The sequence below is a fragment of the Haemaphysalis longicornis genome, unplaced genomic scaffold (genome assembly GCF_048455015.1).
Source record: "Haemaphysalis longicornis isolate Haplotype H1 unplaced genomic scaffold, Haemaphysalis longicornis Haplotype H1 scaffold_6, whole genome shotgun sequence".
NCBI classification, from domain to species: Eukaryota; Metazoa; Arthropoda; class Arachnida; order Ixodida; family Ixodidae; genus Haemaphysalis; species Haemaphysalis longicornis.
In genome coordinates this window covers 5,517,328-5,538,285 of record NW_027526407.1, presented here as the reverse complement: position 1 = coordinate 5,538,285, position 20,958 = coordinate 5,517,328, and the positions used below count along the sequence as shown (strand labels likewise).

Below are 20,958 nucleotides of genomic sequence, written 5' to 3'. Positions count from 1 at the left end.
GATACTACTTGTGTAATGCAAGAAATGTCATAATATGGCATGGTATTGTGTTCGGTTACAATAAAAAAGTGTACCAAATAGTTTATCAAAAAAACATTTGCGTTTTTTAAAGCAATATTTGTCGTTGTGTCGCCATATAATTGAGATTCTCAAACCCTGAATTTAGTTTCAAACATTTTCGACATTCAATTGGCTGTTTGCACTGATTTAAAAGCATAATACTTCTACGGACGGAGGCACATTGGAGAACTCTATAGGTACTTCATCTCGACCTGGTTTTTTTTTTTTATTTGTGATGTATTTACGCAGATGCCGCCAATACTTCTACTAACCCTGGCATTGGCTGGCTATGTGAACCAAGTACTGGCCAACAAGCTGCCACCGAATATTGTCATCATCGTAGCAGATGATTTGGTTCGTACACATAATAATATGCAATAATTGAGTGAATATAAAGGTTTTTATTGTTCTAAATATTGCACGTAAACCCTGAATTATTGTTTTAGCTTTCCAAGCTAAGCATTTCGACACCATTAAAATTCTACGAATACTTTTCATTCTATTGCAGGTACTGCACATAAAAAACAATGTATATACAGATTGCGTTTTATAACATTTTTGGTCCAATTACCGTCATGGGGCGTTTTTCTACATATAGGGAGAAAAATACATGCTGCCGGCTTCTTCGTTTGTTAAAAAAAGCCCAACATTAAAAATTGTTTAAACAACATACTTTTGCTTAAAAAATTGTTTTCCGTTCGACATTTTTGCGCTGTTCACGGTATATTAAACATAAAAAACCTTACCTTACCTTCCATTAAAGTGGCACCTACAGTTTGCTTCTTTCTATTACTATTTACAAGAATTGATGTCAGTAATTGTGAAAAACATGCTGGCTACCTTTAAAACAGAAAAACCTATCTCTTCTTCTGCATAAAACAAACACCGGTTGCGTAAGTGCCTTTGTTTTGCCATTAGGCTCATTTTATTTGAGCGAACCTATGCATTGCTTAATCAGGATTTGAGATTTTACACAAAGCCTTTGTCACGGCTCGTATCCTTAGAAGAGAGGTAAACAGCGGAATTGTGCTTTTCTGGTACTTTTTTAAGGACAAAGTTGGAGACGCAAACCAAACACTCATTTCTTTTATTAACCTACATGCGAGCATTAGGTTATCAGGAGAGGTTGTTTGCAAAAATACAAATATCCCGTGGGGAAAACAGCTGATACCGCTAAGGTCATAGCTTTGTTTATCCATTTTAAAATTCACAATTCAAAACGAAAACTCTTCGGAAAGACAATTAAATGTCATCTTCTCCTTCTTCCAAAGCCCAAAACAAAAACCATTGCAACTTAGTTTCGCAATAAACACATGTTTTGTTGCCTAAAATTCCATGACGCCGCCCTTCCCTATTGCCAAAGTGCATAAAAATTCTTTCCGTGTGAGAGCGGGCGTTTTACGCGTGCCCGAAACTTGGTACCTTCTACACACGTTTCCCTACGGAGATTGAATTGGGCAAAGTTTTTCAAATTGAAAAGTATGTCACTACCGGGACACGCTAGATGAGTACCCCGTAAACATATAAACCTAGCATAGTGGGCTCAAATGGCATTCTATACAACTTTTTACTGTATTGATGCATGGATTGCATGCAGAAGATGACCACTAGGTTTGAATACACTGATCATTTAGAACTCCGACACTGAAGGAACCATTTTTGGTTTTAGGATCCAGGAGTTCTGAAGCGTTGTAAATTAGAAATGAAATAACATGGTGCTGCCTCGCACGAGCAATTGTTTCTCAGGAGCATGATTGCGCATCCTGATCGTTTCGGCATCTGTATACGTTGGTTCGCTCTTTCTTCATTGTCTTTGGGTTTCCTCTGCAGAAGCATGCTTTTATATCTTGTTGGCGTGGCAACGCCTCAAGCAAGTGATTTCTCCTTTGCCGTACGTGTTGGGATGATTGCCACCGTCTAATGAGACATTTTGTAGTGAAGGCGTATAAGAACCTGTGGAGGAAAAAACATTTGCCATCTGTCGCAAATTAAGCTAAAAACATTGCCACTGGTTTAAGTGGTGTTGTGTGTTTCCCAACAACACTGCATAGTTTTGTGCGTTTAACACGTCCAGGTGGCGTTGGTGCTGCAGGGTCCCCGTATCTCTGCAGCGTACTCGCCAGTTACAAGTTTTTTTAAAAACCATCGTCAAACAAAGGGCCAAAATCACAACACACCTTTGAGCGCCTACAATAAAATATTTCACGTATAAAAATCAAGTTTCTACAATATACCGTTCAAATTAGCGGAAAAAAATCTGGAATAACAAAGACCCAGCATACAGTTTAAAAAATGGTATGGCTTGCGTAAGTAAACAAAAATGAAAGCTTAAAAAGGGTTATCAAGTGTTACAGCATTAGGAACCGAATAATGTTACAGGACAGAAGCGTGATATATTACCTACAAACGCTACGCATCGATTCATGAAGCTGGTTCACAAAATATTCTTTGAATACCGAAAGCTTAGACTAGCAAGTTTAGCGATGAGATGCCATAGTTACCTCAGGGCGTTTAGTTGGACCTTTTGCCAGGACATTGCTTGAAAGGTTCCAGGATATTCCTTTTGAGCTATAAAGCGATTGGTGCAAACTGTGTACTAACAAAGCCTGAGTTTCGCCATCAAACCTTCCTGCAGGAGATGTCATATCCAGTCTCATTTAGAAACTAATGAAGGTTGCTCTTTTATGTCTCATAAACACCTACCACCGCATATTTTAAAAATTCAATCAAGTTATTTTGACATAATTTTTAATAAATTGTTGTTTATTTATCTTACTAATTAGAGGAATGAAACAAGGGAGTTTAGGGGTAATGAATAGACACGAGCAGCAAAGGGCAGGAGGGGTTGGAGGTCAATAGAAAAAACCTTCGCCTCGCAGCATATTTAAGTTAGGTCGTCATGATCGATGACTCATTATTGGTTGACTTTGAGACTGCAAGATAACATACCCTATACAGCCTCCTAAAATCCATCTCAGGAAAGCTATCTAGCATAAATTATTTTTCTAAAATGCCACACCACAGGGTAACAGCTTCAGAATAAAAGTATAAATGGGACAGTTTTTGCTACTTTCTTTGAAACAAAAAAAGACTTCAAAATGGTACATTCAGAGTGGCCTAAACGTGTCGTTAAGAACACGATTATATATATTGTACTGAAAATTATTAGCAGTATTGAAGGTTTTTTTCGCGTGACCCCATTTAACTCTGCCTTTGTATGATTCCACCGAATACGTATATGTAAAAACTGTCTCCTAAACCAAGGGGTGCTGTGACGTATTTAAACTTGGGTAGCCAACTTGCCGCTTCCGAAAGTGCTTTTAAAATTGCTTTTAAAAGTGCAAATTGCTTTTAAATTGGCTTTTCAGGGCTGGGACGACGTGAGTTTTCATGGATCGAGCCAAATACCAACGCCAAATCTTGACGCCCTGGCGGCAGATGGCATCATTTTAATGAACCACTACGCACAACCTTTGTGTACACCATCACGCGCTGCTCTTTTATCGGGCATGTACCCCATTCACACCGGTGCGTGTTTACGATATATTAGTAGAACACGTATATTGCGCAAGAGCGGTGAATTTGAAAGTTGCTGCATTTTATCATAGGATAGTTTAACCCTTAATTTGAATCCGTTTGCTTTGTTCCTAAAAAAAATCTGCCATATCGGAGTAACCAGTATTGTAGTATAAATATAAATATAATCAGAGATAAAGAAATTTCTTGATAAAGCTAGTCATCACAACGTCTGTATATCAAATATGAAAAATACATAACCAAATGGGGTTAAAAAACTATCGCCAAATATTTAGGCGACAAACTCCTCCCATAAAAAATCAGCTTCTGAAATGACGTGATATATGGCTGGAAACACTTATATCGTGTGTAATTCCTGCTGAGAATCCCGCAAACAAGTATGCAGTGTATTTCCGGAAGTATTTTGAAAGAGTACGGACTGATAGTTGATGTAAGTTTCGGGACCAACTTTGAGAGTAGCGGTTGATTTCGTGTCTTCTTAATTATGACTGTGCGTGAGGTATGCCATGAAACCCAATATCTATCGTAATTGAAAAGATTAAATTGTGGCGTGCCCGAGAGCAAAGACGGCTCTGGTAGAAATTATATTATAGTAGGAATCGCCCCCACTGCACTTAATTTCCTGCTACTCAAGTGGCTATAAAATAGCGCGTAAAATGCCGCTATCCACAAGGAGGAACCACAGAATTACCTTTTCTTCGGCTGCATTGTCTTTTTGCTTTTATATACAAGCAGCTGCGGAGCACTTGTGATATCCGGTGACCAGCGGCACTACAGCTACTAAAGAAGTGGGCGAGTAAATCATATTAAAACGCGATAACAAAACTCTACGAGTTCGCGCTTTATCCGGAGATGTGAATCACAATGGCCTTTTAAAAATATGCTCTTTAGGATATAATCAGTGTATATAACATGAGAGTTCTCAAAGCTAGAATTTGTGGCTTGTATGACTTTTTAAAAGCACCTATAATGAAGAAGCACGTTTACAATTCCTTTTGTCCCCAGATATATTTAGGTAGGTATGTAAACATTTTCCTACGCCTATAGGGCATCTTTTTTTGGAAAAATAGTTCGCGGAAGCCAAACCTGTTTTAATGGCTTCCATTGTACTGTAATATGTTTATTTGAGAGCTTTTTTCGAGAATTTAAATTCCGCAGAAATTAAGAGAACACGGTATTTTATAAGGACAGTGGCTCTACTGCCAAAATATGTCAAGGGCATAGAATAGAACTGGCGAAAGGTAGTATTGAGGGAGCCAGTATTCAAAAGAACCGCTCACACGTCTTCATTTAATAGAAATAGAAAATGCGCATTTGAAACGAATTCTTTGAATGAATTGTATGAATGAGTAAAATGCGGATTTGAATGAATTTGATTCAACGTAGAAACGATTTTGATAACGTGAATGGTTCAACGGTTTCTTTCTCTGAATGGCATAGTGCCTAGTATTTTGGTGTAAGCCAACGTCAGTAACTGTTGTCAGGGGGGTTAGAAGGTGTCGAGTAACAAACATAGTCTAACGTTTCACGCATAACATGATTTACTTATTTTCCCAAAGCCGTCCGACCAGGCACATTCAGGAGGCAAAGTAGTAGAATTTAACCGTGGTTATACACCAGCACTTCTCCCCCATTTGAAGGTGCCACCATTTTCGAGAAGTTGGTGCGGAGCGTGCTTTATTTTCCGGGGGACTGGAGAAAGAGCATCGTACGCCGCTGCCACATTCCTCGGCTCATGTTGACATGCGACAGGACGGGAATTTTGCACGCTAAATAGCGTTTATATTGGCAACCACTAAATCCACAGTTTACAATCGTGCAATGACAAGGCGTTAAAGGCGCTTTACCAGTTAACTTTACGCCACACTTTTCTAGCGCGAAAGAACCCGCGAAGGTTCAGTGCGGTCCCACAAATCCGCTGCATTTGTCGGTAGCATACCTTGTTACGCTAACATCTTAAGCCTTTTTGCTATCGTTTTCATTAGCTCCTTTTGTCGTGCCAAAATTGGTTTGCCGTTTCAGTCATTTTAAGCACCTGCGTTGACGTGACCTTCACCAAAATAGTAATATACTGCTGGTGCTCATCTATGCGTCCTTCCTTGGTCCTTTAATTAGTGTTCTTGCGTCGATGAAATTAACGTTATTAACATGCATAGAGCATATGTCTCCAATGAAAAATCATAACTGGGCTCAACCAGCGGAGTCCTAAGGGCGAGGGATGGCCACGCTCACTGGTAAAACTGGTAAGTCCTATCTTTTCAATAAAACACGATGCTGCGCTGACGGCAGCGCTCAGCTTAAAACTGGGGGAGGGTATCTTGGAAATCCACAGTTCAGCAGTAAGTCGTTCCGCATAGTTAAACTGTTACAAAACAATTTTGACCACCTGCGCACTTTGAACAAGTGCCGAAATCTCACGAAATTACGTTTTTCTGTTTGGGCTCCCTCTGTACAATCTCCGCCACGTGAATGATAGCACAGTTGACCTTTGTCTCAGCAGCACTACACGGTAGCTACTGAGCTACTGCAAATATTTAAAACCGGTCTCGGGGCCTAAGGAGCTTTATAAAAAAAAACACCTCAGCAAAGTGCATCGACTGTGGACTAAACAACCCAGCCAGTGACCAACAGTGTGCACCAACATGCAAACTGTGTAATCTGCCCCACTCCACCGCTGGGAAGGACTGCCCTAAGAGGTTAATCCCAACGATCCCAAAAGCTTCGACGGCCCGTCACACCGCTACTCAAGGAACAACAGCGCAGAAGGTAACCTGGTCAGCCATAGTTTCTAATGCTCCCGCTGCTCCAGATTTTCCCCCTCTTCCGGTCATAACGCCCGACACACAACCACCACACACACAACCGGCATCTGAACTCACACAACTACTCAAGGAGATTAAACAACAAAACGCCGACTTGCAAAGAGGATAGAGGCGTTGGATACCTCCATACAGCGCCAACTTAGCCCACAACCCGCCCCAGACCCAGGCCAGACATTCATGGAAGAAATGGTGCTGCCACAAGTTGTGAGCCTCATAACAGAGTCCACCCAGGTCCTCAACAAGCTAATCTCTGAAACTACTGAAAATATGCTCGGTCTCATCAACCAAATCACGTCGCGGCTGCCAGCATTAGAAAAACGGTCACCTCAAGAAATCTTACTCCCGTCGCTTGAATCTCGGATTACCCAGTTGGAGACCACCATTGAAAAAGCCCACAAAAAGCCACGCCAAGATGGCTTCCAGCAGTCTCCGATGATGCAGTACATTAGCGACTCTCCACCGTTACATAATTTACTCATGATGAATGGCGGGGAAATTAAATGAAATAAAAATCCACCAATGGAAATGCCGGTCATTCCAAAGTAAAAAAAGCCCAATTAGAAAACTGCATCCAGGCATCGCCTCCGGAAATTCTCGTTCTTCAGGAAACGAATACACCACAACCTACCTTGCGTGGGTTTGAAACATACTCGAGTGATCGCATTCACAGAACGGCGGTGTTAGTTAATAAAAATTTGACGGCCCAAGAGCATTTATTCGCCTCACCCATCCCTCATACCTTCATAGAAATCATTCCGGTGAAGCCTGGCCAGCGGAGTCTAGTCATCCTTAACATATACAGCCACCGAACCAACCCCTTACAGAGATCAACCCACTTATGGTGGAGGCTATCAAGAAGGCAGGCCCAAACCCCTTAGTGTTCCTTGGGGATTTCAACGCACCTCATCACTCCTGGGGCTACAGGCAACTAAGAAGGGAACGGCGTTGCTGCAAGCAACACGAAATTTCCAGCTTGTGCTTTGCAACGACTTACCTATACTACGAGACTGAGAACAAGTGTGTCAAAGGACACCATTCCAGATCTTACATTTGTACGACATGTCACCCAATTTGATTGGCAACGGCTACCGGACCATCTTGGGAGTGACCACTATATCGTCACCCTGACACTGGCTCACGGCACCCTACGCCGCGGCCTAGGACAAGCCAAGCTCACAGACTGGCCCGCGGTTCGGCAAGATTTGACTGATTTACCACCTGTAGAAGAAAATCTTGAACTGTGGACAGCAAAGATAGAGGAAGTGATACAACGCCACACCAAAACTGTAACATTGACAACTCAAACACCGGTTATTGACACTCACCTCGACCATCTATCGGCAGCACGAAAAGGACTAATCAAACGCTGGAAAACCAAAAAAACCAACCAGAACTAAAACTAAAAATAGCTCGAATTACTAAAGAGGCAGCAGAGTATGCCCTAACACTGCAAAAGAAAAATAGGAGAACATTTTGTAGTGAATTAATTGGCACGTTGAGCACTAAAAGAACGTGTAAAATACTACTGGGCTCAAAACTATCCAAGATCACGACGCAACATCAGATTCAACGCCTTCTGCATAACCACCCAAACCCACCGGACCAATTATTGCGAACTATACAAAACAAACTATTCGGCACAGAACAGCGGCAATAAAATCACACTCTGTACCAAGGCGAACCGAACGCATGCATGGACGCCCCTTTTACAATGCAAGAGCTACAGGTGGCACTTGCGCGTCTGACCCGTAATACCACGCCAGGCAAGGACACAATTACCAATAAACGTCTACGAAACCTGAAAGAAGACACGCAGGAGTTCATCCTGGCACTTTTCAACAAACATTCACTAGCCGGCACCCTACCACCACAGTGGAGGCACGCCTACATAACGCTAATTCCGAAACCTCACAAACAAATCAGCATTGAAAACCTTCGACCAATCTCGCATGCATCATGCCTTGGGAAGCTCTTCGAACACCTGGTGAACTGTAGAGTGCCAGAACACCTTGACGATAATAACTTCTACCCTCACACAATGTTCAGATTCCGCGCCCATCTGTCTACCCAGGACGTATTGCTGCTGCTGAAAGAACAAATTATAGACAACCTCAGCAAAACCACCCCCAGTTTCATCCTGGCTTTAGACGTTCAAGGCGCCTTCGACAACGTCACCCACGAAGCGATCCTTCAAGGACTCCGAGACACCAACGGCGGAGAAGCGACGTCAACTTTGCACGAGCCATCCTGTCAGGCCGTACCGCTAAAATTCGACTGGATCCAATACAAACGGCCACATTCTCAACACCGTCGAAAGGCATGCCTCAAGGCTCCGTTATTTCTCCCTTACTACTTAATATTGCCCTGCTTCAACTGCCTTCCCACCTCTCAGAGATCCCCGAACTACATCATGCCTTTCACGCCGATGATCTTACAATCTGCAAAAACACGGGACCAGCTGGAGAACAGCAGGACAGACTTCAACAGGCCATAGACTGCGTGAAGGAGTACTTGGAAAGACGGGGCCTTGCGTGTGCCCCTACCAAGTCAGCTTTACTGGTCCTTTGCGCACGCACACGAGGTAGACCACCCAACCCAACGCCCGACCCAACCGTCAGCATCACATCCAGCCCGGTACCTGAAGTCACATCACTTCGCATTTTGGGAGTACCATTTCATGGAGACGGCTCCGGTACCGACTTACTACCACAACTTAACACCAAGGTCATGCAGTTGATGCACTTATTCCGACGGATCTGCACCCAGCAGAGCGCTCTTAAAGAACAGGACACCTGCTGCATCGTTCAGGCACTTCTGACCAACCGCATCGCCTATGGCACCCCATACGTCGAACTACGCCCCAAGGAACAATCGAAAATAGATGCCGTAATTCGGAAATCGTATAAGCTGGCGCTGGGACTTCCCGCTTTTACCCCTACAGACAACCTTCTCAAGCTTGGACTCTGTAGCACCTTGAGCAAAATTCTGGAAGCGCAACGAGCAAGCCAAATAAATCGACTAGCTCTAACTCCAACGCGCCGGGTGGTTTTGGACAAACTGGGCTGCCCCATCTCTGCACCATCTAACGCGACTACCCGGATCCCATTAAACATACGAACCAACATCAAAGTAGCCCCCATTCCAAGACACATGCACTCGGAATACAACAAAGGGAGAAGACCGGCGAGAATAAGACGCTTAAGCAATAAATTCACCGACAAAACGGATGTATATTATACAGACGTCGCAAGAAATCCCGACAGCGAGGCTCACGTTGCAGTGGTCGTGGGTTCCGAAGGGACATCAATCTCAGCTGCAACAGGCCGAAAAACCGACACCGATGTCGCAGAAGAGACAGCCATCGCCCTAGCGGCCACCTAAAGCAAAATGCAAATTATTACAGTCATCACTGACTCTCAACAGGTCTGCCGGCTTTACCTATCAGGACGAATATCTCTGCATGCGCTCAAACTTCTAAAACACGCCAAAACACTCCCGACCATTCACATTGTTTGGACGCCTGGTCATGCCTCCCTCCCCGGGAATGAGGCGGCTCACGCCGCTGCCCGCGACATTTTACACCGGGCATTCCCAAGGGAGCCCGACGACAGAACTCCAATCGCCTCGTCCAGCCAGTCAGTCCCAAAAACATACACGGACATCAGATATCATTATCGCCGAGGGCGCCTCCTTTACCCTCCTCCGCACCCATCACACAATACACAAGACTGTCGAATCTGGCGCAGAATCCAAACACAGACTTACTACAACATGGCAATTTTGCATCATATTTCACCAACTGTTTTTCCCTGCAACTGCACAACATGCAATACACCAAACACCACCTATCACCTCGTATGGGAGTGCGGCAAACATCCCAACCCAATTCCTCCACCTACATTGGAACAGTGCGAGCACAGGCTGACCAGCTTCCAGCTCGAAGATCAGAAGTACCTGATCTCGCGGGCGAGGGCTGCAGAAGAGCCTGAAGGCGGCCTGGACTGAGGCCCCCACCCACTCTCCTTCGCCCCACCCCCTTCCCTTAAAAATAAATGTTATTCATCCGCTTCCTCTCATCAGCGGGCGCATGAATTCGCGTTATTTTCTTCATAATTGTATGAGTGGAAGCTATTATCCCTGCACTCGTTGGTTGCAGCGTGTACCAATAGCGACGTCTATGGAAAGTTGCGCCGGTAAATATGCCCAGTATATGTAAACCTTAGAAGAACAGAACGAAATCGACTGCAATGCGTTTACTGTTCAAAAGTTGAGTGGAGCAATATATCGCGAAAAGCATGGGACGGCCAAACATAGCCTCACAAGGCGTTCTTGATTAAACCCCTCAAATAAATCACGTCTCGCTCCAAACATTCTAGACAAACGGGGCAGAGGTATGTTTTTCGAGGCATTAAACACTCTTTTATAGTTCCCTGTTACACGGTATATCGCCGATACCCCGAATAAAATCGGCCTAATTTCTTTTCAAAGCCGAATAAAAGCTAAAACACCTGCCTGGTACGCCAAGAAACGCAAGCGGTGGCCTGCTGCTTTTCCTACCATACCTCAATGATGGCCTGTATGGCGGAGGCCCAATCCCGCGAAAATGGCGGCACCATCAGAGCAGCGAAAACAATCATGTATGGCATCGAGCAAAACCTTAGACGGCAATCTAAAAAAACTGCACAAAAAGGTGCTACCAGTACTCACTAGTCCACAGTAGCGACGCTACAATCCAGAAGCTAAGCCGATGAAATATGTGGTAAGAGATATTTCTACTGCAATTAGTTGATATTTCGAAGACCCTATTTTGCAACTATTGCCACACAAAATCAACACCGTCGTTCAGATAGCAAACGTACCGCAATTATGGGTGGCAAAGAGTTCAGTTCTGCGCCATTGAGTAAAGTTTATATTTATTTGTATTTAGTAGGAATTTATTAGTTTTCTTGAGCGTACAAATAAGCCGTTTCGAAATCCCCATCAAGTGTTATGCACAATTCTACAAATTTTGCAATCCCTTTAAAACAACGTATTAGGTGTTTATGATTTTCAAACACATCGATATCCAGGCGATATCTATTCAACGCGGGGAAATATCCAGAAAAAAACAACACAAACAGTAACTGTTGTACCTGAAAGAAGATAAACTACTAAAAGACCAGGAGGAACACTTCAAATAAATTAAAGCAAAACGCAGCTGTGTTGTTAGTAGTGTCTGAGAGGGATGGATAAAGAAATGCCGAGTCGGGTCAAAAATTTCCAAGGGTGTAATGATTGCAGCCTTGGCAGTGATACTTGGCCGTGTGGTTAAGATGGGAGTCACCATCACAGACCAGGACTTAACCACACAACGGTAGGCTCTTCGGGTTTCGGAAAACATTGTAAAACAACCAAATGAGCAATGCAAGGATATATTGGCACAACATCCTTTGCTGTTTGAGATGGTCTGAGTAAAGAATGTTTGGGGAACAAGTAGAGGTAGTGTGTCCAAGTATTTGCGCACATAGAGCATTTTGCCCGAAAAGCCTGGATGTCGGTGGCCAAGACTCTCGGAAGTCTAAAAAAACTAACTTCGCCAGCAAACCATCTTAGACCACTTCTGATTCTCTCGGCTGCGGTTTATAGTACCCGCGTGAAGTTAAGGCATATTGACGGTCACACGAAGAACATAGTTTTGTTGCGTCATCTAGCCAAACCTTTTATGCATGGTACATTTGGCAGGCCGGGACGTCTTAGTTTAACAGCCCATAAAATATTCCAAACAAGTAATAGCTGGTGCTGGTTTTCAAGAAAACATTCTCAAGTAATTCCTTGATATTAAACTCCTTCCCAAATTTTCAAACACCATTCTTTATAAATATATTCTTTTACGACGCCTCTTTTACAATTGGTATGGTATGTTCAGGGCAAGCACGCAGATTTGTTTTACAGTTTTTGCAGCCTGGTAACCCCTATCAGTTTTCGAGCAAACTTGTGTCTCAATGGTGCCTTTTTAGTAGTAAGATACCCGCCGCTGATTTTAAAGAAAAAATTAGTAGAGAATGCTTACGTGCTGTGAATGAAATATTTGTAACAACAATTCTCACAGTAATACACAACGGCTATTTTGGAAGAATAAAGAACTACGGGTATATCAATGGCTATATACATTTGTATACAACGCCAAGTGAATAATTACCAGTTAGATGTGCGCGAATATTATTGTCAGCTCAAAATGAATTTGTTGTTCTCAATGCAAAAGAGTTTAAAGAGTGCTAAAAAAACAAAGGTGTTAAAAAAGAAAGGCTGAGGTAAAAACGGCTCCGTCGGGATAAAGTAAAAAAAAACATCCAAATCAACCTGAGTCCGCTGATTTGCTCCTAATGCAAAAGCCTACCGAATATTTAACAATTTTTAATCCTACTTTAGCCTGTTTGGTCATGCTTTGTTGGTGGGCATTTTTGTGCCCCACACTACTCACACATTGAGACGGTAGCCACTCACGCTGCGGCTTTCCTACAATCCGTACTCCCATCTTGCAGCTCTAGTTTTACTCGCGTGCTGTCATGGTCACCTGTCAAACGCCATGCGGAAGCAAGTTCTCGCTCATATGCGGCAGGACGCGAGTCATCAAGTGACAATGGAATTATTTTGGCTCAGGCAACGCTGCTTAGAATCCAAGAAGATCCTAATTTCAAAACAGTTAGGCGAAAAGCCTCAAATACCACATAAAATCCTACTTACTGTCGTTGTAGTCAATTCCAATGGTGCCAATGCAGCTGCCGCTGAGCCAGTTTCCAGAGCAGCAGCAAAATGCAATATGGCTGCCCTGACTTGGCACTCCGCCGAAGGGGAGGGGCAAGAATATACTGGAACGTCCCGCGTTACATGTGAAGGTTAGGAGAGCAAGTGCAGAGGGATTAGAGGGCTGACTTTGGAAAAGACCATTGGGACCAGTGTGCCTTTTTATGTGATTGTTGCCAGAAGAGGAGCATACAAACGTGATGTGAGAGACGCAGAAACAACATAGTTGACAGAAGTATTCGATTGTCGTCGGCGTTTAGTTATCAAACCTTGTGTGCAGCTGTAAGTTGGCTTTTTACTTTCTTATTACCGCTGCTGCATTAGGGCTTTCTTACGTGTTGGAGGACGCAACATACGGCCTTACTTGACTTTTGTTCCCATCTTTGATTATAAAGAGAACTACATAGAATAGTTTTTGTGCTTTTTGATGAAGAAAAGGACGAATGTATTTTTACTCTGTGGTTCTACTTGGCAAAATATTGTTTATCTGTGTTGGTATTTATTAAACCTGCCCTTTCACTAACTCCTAATAAATCAATAAGCCAAGTGCTTGCGTTTGTATTTCCAGGGAAGTAATGTATGGTTTTTGTTTCACTTTCGTTGTGTTTTTTATATCACCAAAAAGTGGAACAATCATTCAATATGGGAAGAATTTTGTTTTAATTTTTTCAGCTGAGAATTTTCTCTTGGCGGTACACCCGCAAAAAATATGTACATGTTTTTAATTTTTACGTAATGCGATCTAAAAGCATAATTTGGGAGTAATGTTAGGCGAGAAAGCGTTTATGCTCATTTTTTTCGATAATAATTACAACCATTCTACCATTGTTATAAAGAGCTGGGATCCTCTTTGGGCTTGTTCGTAATCAAATCAATGGCCGAGGGCCGAAACGGCCGGTTCCTTCAATTGTGCATTTCGTAAAAACATGTTACTTCAAGACAATGATGTCCAATAAGCTTACACAAACTTTTCGTTCGCCTTTACGCTTTTTTATGGTTAGCAGTCCCGCTACATCTTGTTCGTTTATGCAGGAATGCAGCATTCGGTTATCATACCTGCTGAACCGTGGGGTTTACCGCTGAATTTGAAGCTGTTGCCGGAGTACTTCAAAGAGCTAGGTTATGAAACTCACTTAGTGGGCAAGGTGAGAATTTATGGTTGCTCATTATTGAAGGATTAGCCCATGTATTGACGATGGTCATTTTTATAAACGCAAAAATTTGGAGTTTGTTGCGTCTATGCATGAGTCTGCATGCACCATAGCGGTGTAATTTTTATGCCTTCCACAATTGCCTAGTGTAACAGAAGGTGGAGAAAGAGAGAAAATGTGCTGGCGCATTTTATTTGCATGGCAATTGCATGAATTGGGTGTTATCATATTTGTTTTTTAGTGCACCTGCTACAGAAACGATATTACTCGATAAGATGTTGGTAATGCCATGATTGGAGCCACTATTATCTTAGGAACGGCAAAATATGTACTGCAAAAAAGGTCCAAAGAGGCCAAAAGCGAGAAAGTGTTCGAGGAAAACCGCGCAAAGCGACGGAAAAATGCACGACCTAATACAACTCTCACGTACGCCCCAGGGCACTGTAAAGTACATCGGGTAGGTTTTCGTAGGTTCTAACTACAGCATCAAATATTTCAGTTCGCTGCCGCAATCCTGAATTCGCAAGCTTTTTTTCTACCGACGTGCATGTTTTTTACCATAATCAAATACTGAAGAACAGCGTTTCAATTTACCAGATGTAGTGTGAACGTGTTTGCTTGTAAAACATTCATTATAAGAACAACTGACTTAAAGTGAAGCAGGGTGTCGAAAAACTCATATATACTTTGTGTACCTAATTAACATAAATCACGCGGAGACATAATTTTTTGGTTACTAGAGTTATAGTGTTCAACAATTGTCGTTAACTACGTGCTTAAAAGTAAAATGAGCGTAACATAATAACGGCTTTTTTATGTGTTTTAATTGTGTGAAGGGGAAGTTGTGTTAGTTAAAGGGGTTTTACACCTACTATGGCGTAAACCATTCTTGGTGTAGGCTACGCATAGAATATTAGCAATTGTTTATTTCCTTGCAATATATGCCTGATGCAGTTCCAAAAGTATGCATTTTTATTTTCAACCCAGAATTTTAAATCTGGTCGTAGTTTATGAAGTTTTGTTTGCCTCACCCACCAAGTGTTCTGTCCGAAATGAAAGCGACTTTTAAGGCTTTTCTTAGCATGTGCTATCCTATCGTACGTAATTTCATCAAGCTAGAAATAAACAAATGCACCTTAACCTGAGGATACCTTAGAAGACCTACAGTCGCCTTCGAATTACAGCTTAAAACACTGTACACTGCTCGAAGGCGTACATTGGGGTTGTGCAAAATGCTTTCAACTTGCGAATGTACTCGAACGCTCACGTTACAATGAAATATATTCAGTCGTGCAATCAAATCTACTGCCTATGAAGTCGTACATCACAAATGTTGTAGTTGTTTTACTCAAACAAAGAGATCTATTTTTTACTATTCAAAGTAATATCCGCTGAGACTAATTTGGTGGACCATGTTTTTTTTAGAGTTTCTTGACAACGTTTTACTGTACCTTTCACCTTGGAAGTACTGCTATACTCGCCGTAGAGCTAGATTGGTTCTGCCTTTATCGGAGAGATAAGTCGGTAATTACGGCGACTCTTTAAACATTGCTCAAACTCCAAAGACACTCAATATGCACGGGCAACGTAATGCTTCAGACTAAGAAATCTTTCGAGGTGCACACGAGCAGCAGTACAAACAGCCCTGGATGGTGTCGAACGCTTTACACTACAACATTGGTTCTCGCCGGCGCTCCAAAATGCAGAGGTTTTCGACATTGAAGACGGCAAACAAACCGCATCTAAAGATAAAAACAAGGTTGGAGTACGCTTTGCAACGTACTACATGCATACTCGAAATGTTTTTCTACGAAGACTGCAAAGCACCCACGTCGTTCGGTCGCTCAGATTTTCCTCCAAAATTGGCCCTCTCAGAAGAGTTGCTTGGCCGGCATTAATGCATGGTCATTCAAGTTGCGTGCAGGAATGCGAGCCACACGTGAGGAGTCAAATAATATGGATCGGCTCGTTTAGTAAAAGCGTTTGTGCATTTGCATATCTCATACGAACCTACGTTTGATGCAATATGAGATACAAACAAGCCTTCCTGAGTACCCAAATAATGACGCCAGGAGGCTGGTACCCGGGCTTTCAATATATAAGTCACTTCGGTCTTTCAAAAGCTGGTTTATCTTGCGTGATACGTCTCACATAATATCTACTCATTAACACAAGCATATTGCGCGTTAAAAGACAACAAAGAAGGCAGAGTAACTCCATGATTCTATACTTTAACTTACCTACCGTGCCCAAACGTATCTCCCCCGTGGGGGCGCGTTGAAATCGTAGACTCTACGCCCCTGCACTTACACCAGGAACAAGAACAAATGGCATGAGATAAGCTTTTGCCAGACGACGCAAAACAATAGCAAGGCAATCAATCGATGGGCAAGACTGTGCAGAAGGTCCTGATCTTCTGTGTAGGCAGACAAATCGGCGAGCACGAGTCCCATGGTCAGGAGAGGGAGAGTCATGGTGATTACCATGGCTATGCCAATATGCTACAAGAGAGAATGAACACGCCGTCTCATACGTAAAGTCGTCAACAGTACCCTTTCAGAACTGCACCCCATCGCACATTTTAGAAGAGGGCGACGGATTTGCTGAGCACTTCTCTCCACCCATGGACACAATGCTGCGGTTGAAAATGGTGCAGAATATTTTAGGCATCGAATCACGAAAACGGGAAGACTGCTATTGTTACCACTATGTCTACACGGACTACTATGTAGTCTATCGTGCCGGCCAAAGCACTCGAACTTCTACCTTCCCTGTCAGAAAACTGCGACTCCACTTTATCTACATCCCTGATCTCAGAGGGGACTCTCTTTTACACTGGATCGCCAGGCATTCCCTAATAACAGCAAACAATCAGGTCAGACTGAGTACCAAGCTCTTGTTGTACCTGCACAGATCAAACCACTCGTCCGATTTTCAAACCGTTCAGCCGAATCTGTGCAGCTTCACAATTTGTGGCTTCATCTACAAGTAACTGCAGCTTTCGCCAAGCAGCCAAGATTTAAATTGCAACGCCCCGGCTAATTCAATTACTCAATTTATCGGCATGGGTACTAGAGGAAGTGGCTACACTGAATTTTTCGGCACAGCTGGAAGCGGTTACACTCCGGCGGGTACAAACTGGCACCCTCATGACCACGTACATTGGGCAATTTTTGCGAAAATTGCCGCCGTACTCTAGTCCAGCCAAACCCGGGTGAAGCTGCAAAGTTTCTGACCGCTGTACTTTACTGTCTGAGCTAGCGAACTGCAGTCACTACCGACTATGATAAAGCCAAGTTCCCTCCAAAGGTGAAGTAAACCCCACATGGGTGGCACTCCAGCAATAGTCAAAAAAGTTGCGATTTTGCTATGCCGTAATGGGTGACACGGAAGCTCCTACGAACGTCTGTCGGCTCTAACATGGCCGAAGCTGGTGATAAAAATGAAAAAAAGAAAAACTTGTTAGTAGCTTTAAAGCTAAGCATTTTGCGTTTTCTGATTGTTTCGTGAACTCCGAAAGCTCAGTGCAGAAGAGCCAATATTCGTTCATGATTATCTTGATAAGGATGATTAGATTGTGGAAGCACCGCAACAGAACTTCAGGCTTCTGGTAAAGGTTATCGGTGCTGATTCCCATACAATATAAAGCCGAAGTCATTTTGATTGCTCCCACTGGATTTTTGCTTTTGTTTTTGTTGCCCGTGTGTTACACAAATCAGAAAACTAAAAACGATTACAAAACGTAAAAACACCGGCTCATCGCTTGCTAGTTGTCGCTAAAAAAGCCGAAGCCTTGCCTTACCTTCTAACTTGTTCAACAACTCAGCGGGGCAAGGATGTACTCTATACACCTTGATATGTCCAGTTCAGTTTGTCGGGACAGCTCCCTGCACAGCCTCATATCAGAGTTAATAGGCGATATGCCCTTTCAGATTCCCATAACTATGCAGGGCCGGCGGCATCAGTATATCATGCGGAACGCCTCCTTCGTATTAAATAGCCAAAAACATAGTGAATGCCTTTAAAGGGAAATCCTCCTCTTGTGTTTTCTGCCGAACGTTCAAACCAAAAACCCCTTCCCAAGGTCTATGAACTCCCGTTTTATCCCCGGGTTTACTACAAAAAGGCAGGGCTCGCCTCAAGAAACAAGCAAGCCTTTTTCGATCCTATATATGTCATTGACTTATACTCCCTCCCATAAGATAAAGATGAAGCGCAGGGCAGAACGCGCCACTGCAATTTTTTATACAAAATGCCATGTAATAAAATACATGGCATTTTTTAATCGAAGTACATGGCAAAATGCCATGTACTTCGATTAAAATCTTTTCACAATATATTTCATAACAAAACAGGGATAGACAAAAGTGGTTATTTAATGAGCCCAGACTACGTTTCACTAAGGACAGATCACTCCTGTAAAATAAAAGAAATAAGTTGTAGAACCGAATTGTTTAAGCATTCTTTTTTCCCAAAAACTATTAGCGAATGGAATAAGTTACCGAAAAGTGTTGGGACAATCATGTCTAATGATGTATTTTCTTGTTCTTTGTAGTGTATCTTCGTTGAACATGCCGGGTTTTGGCTTGTCATTGTGCTTTAAGTGATATTTCTGTTATGCCTGTATTTTGTACGAATTTATACTTCTCCCCCCCCACCCCCACTGTAATGCCTTGAAAAGGCGCTGTGGGTACTATGATGAATAATAAATAAATAAACATCTTGCCCTGGTCCTTCTCCGTATAAAAATCTGTACAGAAGAATCGAAAAAGCACTGTTTAGAAGGTCTCATTAGTTTCTTTGGGTGCTCGATCCCCAAGTACTTGAAAGTAAATTACAAAAACAGTCTTGCCATAGAGTACAACCTGGCGAAGTTATTAATGAATGACACCCTAAAAAACAGTACAGGAACAACGAATTGGAACAAAACTACACAAAGAGGCACTTGACACAGTGCAGAGAAACGTTGCGCACATCACGCAAACTACTAAGCAGTTGCCCTACTGGCGATGAAAAAAGCGCCAGACAAAACAACCGCGCACTCGTCAAAAAGGTTGGTTCGACTCGCGCAACCGCATGCAAAACACCAAAAAATTTAGAGCCCTTTCGCTTTGTGAATAAGGAAGACCTGCGAAGGTGGACGCAGCACATGGAGTGCTCGAACCAAAATCGGTGTTTTTGAAATTAGCTATTGTGCATACTTTCTAGTCAATTAGCGGATTAAAACTTGAAGGACCCGAGTTTGATTCCAGTCGTCAAATATGGACCTGTCGGTTTCCCTCCCGCGTCATGCGCATCTCACTGCTTGTGCAATACCCCAACACAATCCAGTCCACTACAGAGAACACCGAACAGGTCGCAGTGGCCCGCTTGACGTCCACATTGAAACCTCACGCCAGTATAGCGCGCAGTATAGCACGCCAGTATAGCGCGCACGCAGTATAGCGCGCACATGAAACCTTAAGGTCCATGTGCACTCTCCTCTGCAAACCGACTCGCCCGTGCAGACTACGAACCTATGGCATAAACCTTACCTGCAACAAAAAAAAATAATGTTAGTGCGTTTTTGCAGCCGCTCCTTTCCATTGGGGCGATTCTACATTGAACTAGAATAGCTTGATTCAGTGGCGCGACCGGGAGTCACTCTGTAGCGGTGGGCTGAAGCAAAACGCGTCAACCGCCGCCAGGGGCACCACTGCGCCTTCATCGAACGGTGCCGCCGTTGAACGGGCCATTGCTTGGGGCGCTAGCCAGGTATTGCCGCTGCTGTTTTTTTAGTGTAGCACAGTGATTACCCTTTATGGAAGAAATACACTCGCTTTTGTTCTCTCTGTACCTTTCTAGGGACGTTTTGTCGCTTATCAGACCCGTTTGAGCCATCGGCCAATTGCTACAAAGTTGCGCTGTACAGACTGCTAGCGGCGCAGACTATAAGCGGATGTGCTAGGCGTTGGCGGCACGCGGTCAGACAGACTGCCCGTCTGTTTATGGTAGAGGGCTTCAATTTTCTCAGTGTTTTGCGTTTCCGTGATGCTACCCTACAGCAGCAAGGAATATGCAATCGTCAGAAAAATAGTTATTGCGAGTGCTGTCTAGCTCTTATACCCCTCTCCGCTTCTATACCAGTTTGTGGCTGATTTAGAAAATGCCTTCACTACCTGTCTGAGCCTTGGTATTGCGAAGGTAGAAAAGGCAGAAAGAGAGATCCAGCTTTGCTGCCCTGACCACTGCAAAAATGTGGTAGCCGAGCTCACTGCTTTCAATATAACAACATGCTTTTTTCAAAGAGCATTGACAGCAGCAACACCCGAAAGCGCCAGGCTTCGAAGTAATTGAAACTGAGACGCAGACCTTAAACTCGTAGGTGTGTCGCTTTGTTTTAAACACTTTTATGCAATATAACTTCGTCGCCACACTGATCATCGTCTTTCTCGTCCACCACTATTGGCCACATGCCGTGCAGCGGGATTTCTCCTCATAGCAGTTGCTTCACCACTTCGACAAGGGAGGCTCCACCCTAACAATATTACCATTCATGTAATATTTATATTCAAGTAATAATATTATCCACGTAACCTTTACCCCCGCAGTTCCATCGCCGTAAC

At 43.2% G+C, this 20,958-nt stretch overlaps 1 protein-coding gene across 1 annotated transcript in view; it reads left to right on the top strand.

Moving 5' to 3' along the window:
* Positions 1 to 309: 309 nt before the first annotated feature.
* Positions 310 to 20,958, top strand: part of LOC144141758 (arylsulfatase B-like) — a 79,485-nt gene continuing 58,836 nt past the window's right edge. The window contains exons 1-3 of the mRNA XM_077673259.1: positions 310 to 414; positions 3,429 to 3,588; positions 14,235 to 14,347. Of these exons, the coding sequence (XP_077529385.1) occupies positions 310 to 414; positions 3,429 to 3,588; positions 14,235 to 14,347 (378 nt within the window). The remainder of the gene's footprint in view (positions 415 to 3,428; positions 3,589 to 14,234; positions 14,348 to 20,958) is intronic.